General features: G+C 41.6%; 1 protein-coding gene across 2 annotated transcripts; it reads right to left on the bottom strand.

Moving 5' to 3' along the window:
* Positions 1-942: 942 nt before the first annotated feature.
* On the bottom strand, positions 943-8,040 carry LOC119349168 (probable starch synthase 4, chloroplastic/amyloplastic). Of its 2 annotated transcripts, XM_037617196.1 has the most exons (16): positions 7,906-8,040; positions 7,414-7,525; positions 6,731-6,806; positions 5,707-6,634; positions 5,576-5,627; positions 4,750-4,872; positions 4,596-4,671; positions 4,332-4,516; positions 4,022-4,213; positions 3,861-3,929; positions 3,158-3,367; positions 2,689-2,814; positions 2,219-2,368; positions 1,902-1,963; positions 1,736-1,811; positions 943-1,637 (listed from the first exon to the last, which is right to left on the bottom strand). In XM_037617196.1, exons 1-16 carry the CDS (start codon positions 8,037-8,039, stop codon positions 1,467-1,469), a joined length of 2,742 nt encoding a protein of 913 aa, XP_037473093.1. In that variant the 5' UTR covers position 8,040; the 3' UTR covers positions 943-1,466. The 2 variants fall into 2 exon arrangements, with proteins under 2 accessions (XP_037473093.1, XP_037473094.1); XM_037617197.1 differs by lacking the exons at positions 7,414-7,525; positions 7,906-8,040 and having other exon boundaries at positions 5,707-6,602; positions 6,679-6,788.
* Between the last annotated feature and the right edge of the window lie 6 nt (positions 8,041-8,046).

Below are 8,046 nucleotides of genomic sequence, written 5' to 3'. Positions count from 1 at the left end.
AAAATTATGGTGCAATAAAATCATTTTCAGATTTATTTTTTATAAACAGTAACTGCATACACTACCGGTCGCTACAGTGCCCGTGACATCCCTTCGCAGTTTTGCACTGGATTGTCACTGTAGATTCGTGACATCCCTTCCTGATATTAGAGGATCCGTTCCCTGGCGATGGGCGTTTGGATCAGAGCCAAAATATTGGTGCGCCAGCCCACCACGGCTTCCTCCTCTTCTTTTGCGTCAAATAGTTTTTTTTTTGAGCATCAGTACAGACACAAGCGCTCATATACACGCGCATACACTCATCCCTATGAACGCGCACACGCACACCCTACCCCTATGAGCACCTCCGAGAGATTGAGCCGACATATTATCTTGAGATTTACGAAGCCACCGTAGGCGCCTCATCGTCGACGGGAACGTCTCCTCCCACTGAAAGCGCATCGCCGGAAATCCTGAAATAAATCCAGAAATAATGCGAGCACCAGAATTTGAACCCTGGTGGGTTGGGAATACCACTGTCCACCTAACCAACTCAACCACAGGTTTAGAACCATGGCGGCCAATTCATTCGCCTATTTTTTGGCATTGCCATCTGCGCCCATGATTTGGCAGGGCGGACATCTGCAAGAACCAAACAGCCCCTAACCTTTCGCTAGAGCCTTGAGCCTCTCCGCCTAACGGGCCCATGGGGAAGTAGCCCAGCCACTGGGCTCCATCTGCACTTCTTTCTTTTTTTTTGAAGGGGGGCTCCATCTGCACTTTGTAAGAAGCCTATGCGCAATGTCGTTACAACTTCTTTGGGGAAAAAATATCACTGGAATAGTGGCGAGTTAATGACCAGAAAATCCTGTAGTATTTTTTAAATATCTTTTTTAAAAGAAAAGAAAGTCAACGTATTTTCTAACAGATGCTTACGGTCCAGGTGTCTGAAATTCCCTCTCCTCCCATCAACCATAAGATCTCTGCATAATACTCCCTCCGTCCCAAAATTCTAGTCTCAGATTTGCCTAGATACATATGTATCTAATACTAAAACGTGACTTGATACATCCGTATTTAGACAAATCTAAGCTCCTCCCATCGACCATAAGATCTCTGCATAATACAGTACATACGTGCGACTGTGCAGCCTGCACTGCACGCATACAGCTCCGTTGCAACCCCTCAAGAAAATATACAGCCTACTACAATTTACACCAATATTATGCCAACAACAGCGCGCATACTACGATCTTGAGGGTTCACGGTAGCTACTCCATTTTTAGCTCGCGTTCTGCCTTCAATAAACAGCGCATATAACCAGCGATACACCGTCACACCCTTACCGGAAATGCGCGCCGAGAGCATGGAGCTTGCTATATGATTCTGTTTCCATGATCCCTCGATTTCGTCCAGTGCCGTTTGTATCATGAGGGCAGGGCAGGGGAGAGAGGCATCAGGGAACCAACTACCGTGTGTGTGTGTGCTCACGCCACTGCCCTCGCTCGAGCCACCGCCTTCTGGTAGATGTCCTCGTACTGCGAAGCCGAGGTGTCCCAGCTGAAATCGATCGTCATGTCTTTCTGCACAAGCTGTTTCCACACCTCGGGCTTCCTCGTGTAGCAGTTGAACGCCCTCTCCATCGCGCTGCTTAGGCCCTGGCAAAATGAACATCCAGATGAGTTGCGTTTTGCCCGCCAGAAATCATCAACTAGGATTTTCCCCTTCCCGGGCTGTGCGCGCAAACAGGACCTACCTGCTCGTCGGCCTTGACAAATGTAAAGCCGTTCCGCACCTCCATGGGTATTGTTTCGTCATCGAAGTCAAAGACACTGAAACCACAAAGCATGCCACTATACTTGTTACTTTGATTGGATGTGACGACTATGTTCGGAGGAACACTTGGTTGGTTCCCTATTTACCTGTCATTCAGCCCACCAGTTTTCCGAACAATTGGCACAGAACCATATCTCATGGCTATCATCTGTACATAAGAAAGCATGTCAAAATTGCGCATCAGCAGGCCACACACCAAATATCAGATAGAAGCAAAAGAGGTCAGACTTGCACTTGTTTAATTACTTCTAGGGAAGTGCCAAATGTTCACGGCAACTGAAGCATATATTTCAGCAAGTGATACAAATTACGTATTATACTAAACGATGTCAGCTTACTACATGTGCACCTAGTATAAACTACGTGATATGCATTTACTATCAAAGTATGGAAGAAGCCACACCTGAGTGAGGCCACATGGCTCAAATATAGAGGGAACAATGAACATGTCAGACGCAGCATATATGCAATGAGACAGCGCATCATCATACTTCAAAATCAGCCGGATATTGTTGTTGTTCTGAAAATGGTCTGCAATACCTTCAAACTCCCTCTGTAAACAAAACAAGAAGCAAGTATGTTCACTGTTCCAGAAATAGGCAAAAAAAAGGTGCTTAGTATAAAACACAGACAAAAATACACTATTTCAGACTCATGTTCCTTCGGTTATAAATAAACTGTTCATGAGGTACTGAAGTGTGGTTTTCTTCTGTTACTTTGGAGATTCATGTCTGATCAAAATATCTGCACAGATATATACTACTCCCCCCGTAAAGAAATATAAGAGCGTTTAGATCACTAAAGTAGTAATCTAAATGCTCTTATATTTCTTTACAGAGGGAGTATGACATAAACTGCATGGCATAAACGCACCTGAATTTCTGGTACTGGACTTGAACCCAGAAGGACAAACTGTCCTCCTAATTCAGCTGTTTTGTATATTGCATGCCTGATAAGATGTACACCCTTCTGAGCAACCAGCCTGGTAATGCAACCAACCTGCTTGAGAAAATTTCAGTTACTTAGTTTAACATTCAATATCAAGTTCCAAGACAAACGGAAGGAGGTGAATACAAACAGCAGGGGATCAGAAAATGATATTAGCTAACTGAAGAAAACAATCGAAAAACGGAACTGCTGTAATTCATTTCAGACTACATGGGCCATGCCCTGATAAATGCAATGACAAACAATAGAACCATATAGCTAACAGACTACCCCACGAAGAAAATTGATGAGAATAAAGAGATGGAAAATGTTCAAATTCAAGCACAGGGTGAACCTTTATATATCCAGTTTACCAGTAATTGAGAACTGAGCTTAACAGCATCGACAATCGTACCAGTGGTTGTGAAGGATATGCAGAAGCCAGGTTTAGTTGCTCTCTGAGGGCTGCTTTGTTGGCTGCCTTTCCCTGGAGATCCTTAGCATTATACTGGACCTTGAGATACCTATCTGTGCAAGGGTTCCATGTATCTGTGTCGATTCCATTAAGTATCCCAAGAAATTTCCTGGAATGTACTTTAAGTGTATCTTGGAGTCCACGCCCACCCTGGGAACCATAAGAGCATTATCAGCACATAAAAGAAGTGGAAACGCTTTACATGCAAATTGAAACTACTAAAATGAAATTGCAGTTGAGAGGCAGATTAAAGACACGTTAAACCAATGGTAACTAGAAACACTAGGACCATTAGAGCCCTATATGGATATGCATGCCAATATATCTTGATTTAGGGTATTCTCAAGTATTTAAGCTTTTTGTAGCATCTCTTTAGTGTCCAGTCCATGTAGAAACATGAATATGTCTGGCACTACTGATCAAACAAAGGTACAGCAATATGCATGTTTGTTTCCCACAGCTTGTGCTATCCTCTTCCAGAAATGGTTGCCTCCAAAAATTAGCCATTTTGAGCAACATGCTTAGAAATCATCTATTTTTGCAGATGAATCTTATAAGTTGAAGGCCACTGGTAAGACTGTGAAGGACGATTAAAAAGTAGCCAAAAAAGTCTACATCGCATAAAAATCGTAAGAAATATTACCTCTGAGCGAACCTCTAGTGCATATGTTGGCGAGACAGTTGTCACGATGTTTGAATACACAACTGCTCCCTGAATAATATGAATAAAAAATTGCATAATTGATACCATAGCTATGAGTTTGAGTTCCAAAATATATTGCTACAGTTTGCCATAATTGATACCTTAACAGCATTTATTCTGCCATGCGAATTGTCCCGCATCCTGTCTGGTCTGTCTAGGTGCTCAACATCAAGACCACACCATGCTAAATCACGAGCTGGAGCAGTTCCTTGGTATTCAAAATTATGACAGGTGAAGCAAATTCTAGCTGAGTTGAAGCCTAGATTTGCATATACATCCCAATAAAGAGGTGCCTGGAGTTTAAATGTCAAAGGGTAATTTAGTACAATCAATTTTGTAAATCAACCGAGAAAATAGATCAATGTCATGTAGGCAATGAGTCAATGCTGTGAAATGATCTTTGACGCTTACAACAAATGCAGTTTGCCAGTCATGGCAGTGGATTATATCAACTTTCTTCCCAGATTGATAAAGTAATTCTAGTGCCGCACGGCTGAAGTACGAAAAACGTTTGAAGTCATCGTGCTCTCCATAGTAGTGAGCCCTCGAAAAGAACATCGCTGGATGCTGTGGCTCAATAAAGTAGACGGGTAGGCCTGCATATGCTAATTTAATTAGATCAATGCGGATTTAAATAAATTTTATACAGTGATACAACTGAGGGTTGCTTGCAACCTTCAACAGTCCCAGTCCAAATTTTGTTGTTGAACATATTTCCTTCAAAGTAGGACTGCACAAGAACATCTAAAACCTGCACAATCACATGATATTAATCTTACCTTAACAGAAGATCATACCAAAAACATAGATAAGCAGCATTATGACATACCCTTAGATTGCTAACTTGGTCAACCTGCATGCAGTCGTATTTTGGAAGAATGATCTCTACTAGATGGCCTTTTTTCTGAAGTGCCTTCCCGAGACCAGATATCACATCTGCCAGGCCACCAACCTAAACAAGCATGCATATAGGAAATATAAAAGATGACTAATAGGATTCGAACTGATCAGAATGGACAAAAATCCAGATTCCAAAAGAATTAGTCATTGCATCAGCATCAGTAGTTCAATAAATTTCTCAAGAAACAGATTAAAATATAAAGCAGTTGGAGGAGATTGATCAACCTTTATGCACATGATCAACAGACAAACATCTGCAGGTTTTAGATTTTTTTTTTTGCAGATTGTAACTTTGTTGAAACATGAAAGTTGATATTCTACCACCTTTGGTACAACCAGAATTTTATTTACTATTTCATGGCTGCACGATCAAAATTTATAAGCTAAAAAAGGGCATCCATACAGTTTAAGGCTACATCCATTCACACAAAAAGAATGATAGCACACATTAAACATTGTCAGTTTTACCTCGGTTTGAATTAGCCCTTGGATCATCATGGCCTGAGCACAACTGATGAGAACCATATATTTAAAATAGTGCTTTATTGTTTACTTGTAAGATAGTGATAGGCTCAAATTTATGTGAAACACTGGAAAACTTAATGCTTTGTTAATTTACAGAATATAAGTGCTTAAAAACAATGTTCTCTCTAAGCGTCCCCAGATAGTAGTCATACTAGGCAGTGAATTATCCAAATATCAAATAGAAGATTTCAAATGCACGCATGAAAGGCTGTATTAATACTAAAACTCACCTTCGCGACAGGAGCCATCTCTGCTGCTATGTGGGCAATGTGCAAACCAGAACTGCATTAATCAATAAAGATTACAAACCAACTAATTTATATAAACATATTTTCTCATTTTAGCAAAGAAGAAAGTGTACCTAGTTCCTGGTAATGCCATCTTAAGTAAATTGTCCATAACTTCCCTGTTTTCGGTACCTCTGTATGACAAGTACGCTTCCCGAAGACGATTGTCCCTTTTCTGAACCATTTCTCGTAACATACTTGCGTCACTGTAAGATATTTTCTTCTCCAGTAACCATCCATCAGTTAAAAGGGAAATTTTGCTCCATAGTTCCGAAGGCATGTTTCCTGTAAAATTCTCCAGTGACCTTTTCTCACTTTCCTCTATTAGTTTGCTAAGAGTATCATGAAATTCCACTATTGAGTGCTCATACAGTTCAATCTGAGAATGCATTTCCCGGTTACATGCTTGGAAGCGTTCTTCTACCAATTTGACTTTTTGCTGCAAAAGATCAACAAGAGAACAAGAGAACTTTGAAATATTTGCTGCTTGCAATGAGGCCTCTAATTTTTCAAGCCTATCCTGCAGATCATGGTTGCGGTCCAATATCACAGCAGCATGCTCTACTTGGTTTGCTGTGGTCTCAAGCAAGTCTTCCAATTTTTCTACTTTCTCCCACCAGGCATCCCTAGGACCAAGTTTCATCATATTTGCTTGGGCAGCTATAAATCTGGACTCCAGCTCCCTAAGGGAAGCATCTAAAAGAGCACGCTCTTTCTCCAATTTGAATATACCCTCCTCTGTCTCGGCAACCTCTATAAGCTTTGTTTTGAAAAATTCTATGTCCTCCTTCAGTACAATGTTCTCTTCCTTTAGAACATCAAACTCTAATGCTAGTGGAGAGTCACTGAAATTCCCTTCACTTGAAAGCTTATGTTGTGAATCTATTTCTGACAACCTCGTCTCTAAAATGTTTATCTTTCTCTGCAAGGCTTCCTTTTCTTTAAGAATTTTATCAGCGTGTTCCATTGCCTGAAGACGAGCTTGATTCAAAAGAAGTATATCTAAAAAAATCAATTTGCAATTCAGTGGTTATGCACATACTTACAACTCTGCATTTTAGGAAACTGTATGGATATTCAAAAAGAAGGATCCCCTACTCTTCTCGGTGTTCTGTATCATTCCTACCAAATCTTCCAGCTGAAGATTTGATATGCCATCTCCATCGTTGTATTTCTGTGGTGAAAATCACAAAACCTAGAAATTCTTAAAAGTAACAACAGTAACTAATATGAGAAATTTAAAAGTGATTATATTTCAGAGTAAAATTGATTGAATGTTAACTTTGTTTAACTGTTGTATGCTGTATTTCACAATGAAATAGGGCTTGGCTGCCATTTGGTTTAAAATATACTCCCTCTGTCCCAAAATATAAGAACGTTTTTAACACTATACTAGTGTCAAAAACGTTCTTATATTATGAGACGGAGGGAGTAGATGCCAATGCCAACTTTGTACCTTTATCTAATAACTATTGATTATTTAAGTAATAAAATGATGATGCATTTCGCTTCAGTTTAACAAAAACAGAATTTAAGATCTTTTTAAAATGGCAAAATATATGCAACATTGATTTTTTATACATGTTCACACCAAGTAACCTCATGCATCTATGTTAAAATAAGGTAGAAATTCATATGAGCAAGTTATTGCCTTTCAGCGGCAGCCAAGCCCCAGATTTGCTTTCTGGAAAAGAAGAATCAGCATCTATTGTCGCGTCACTCCTGCGTGCGACAAACATATTTGGAAGCATATAGGTTGCTAAAACGCATGATGCACATACCCTTTGCCGTTCTTTTTCGGCGGAAACCGCTGCCTCGTCGCTTCGTACATTAGCCCTGTTGTTAAGGGGGTCGGCGCCGGTTGTACTCTTGTGAGGACGCTGCGCGGCCGCCCTGGAACAAGCCAGACAACAAAAGTCAGATTCCGATTCCTTGACATATTCGTAGAATCCAGACATAAGGAATGCCAATGGCATGTATACGATGAATCTGATCATGATCCAAGACACCGCAATGTCACCTAGCATGTAACAGTACACAACACATTTGAGCGTTCACAGCTGTATATGATCCCCACAGTGCCTGAGCTGAGCAGGCATGGCCATAGCATTTCGCGCACACGGACGGACCATGGCACGCACCGAGCAAGAGAAGGGTAACCAGGTACTAGTAGCTGCTAATAATTAGAATCCCAACCCCTTGGTTTCAGACTTTGAGTACTGTATATACATCTCACGAGCGAAGCCGCCGAATTAGGGGGTCCGGAGACGAACCTGAGGCTGCGGTGGCGCGTCCGGGAGACGAGGGCGAGGCGGCGGCGGGAGCGGCCGTCGGGCGGAGAAGGGGCGGGGCAGCGCGGGGACAGGAGGGCCGTCGCCTCGACGCCCGCCGCCGCGGAGCACGCCATGGGGAGT

This window comes from Triticum dicoccoides, chromosome 1B, assembly GCF_002162155.2.
Source record: "Triticum dicoccoides isolate Atlit2015 ecotype Zavitan chromosome 1B, WEW_v2.0, whole genome shotgun sequence".
NCBI lineage: Eukaryota > Viridiplantae > Streptophyta > Magnoliopsida > Poales > Poaceae > Triticum > Triticum dicoccoides.
Note: the sequence above shows the minus strand (reverse complement) of the source record. Positions and strands in the feature narration are given on the sequence as shown.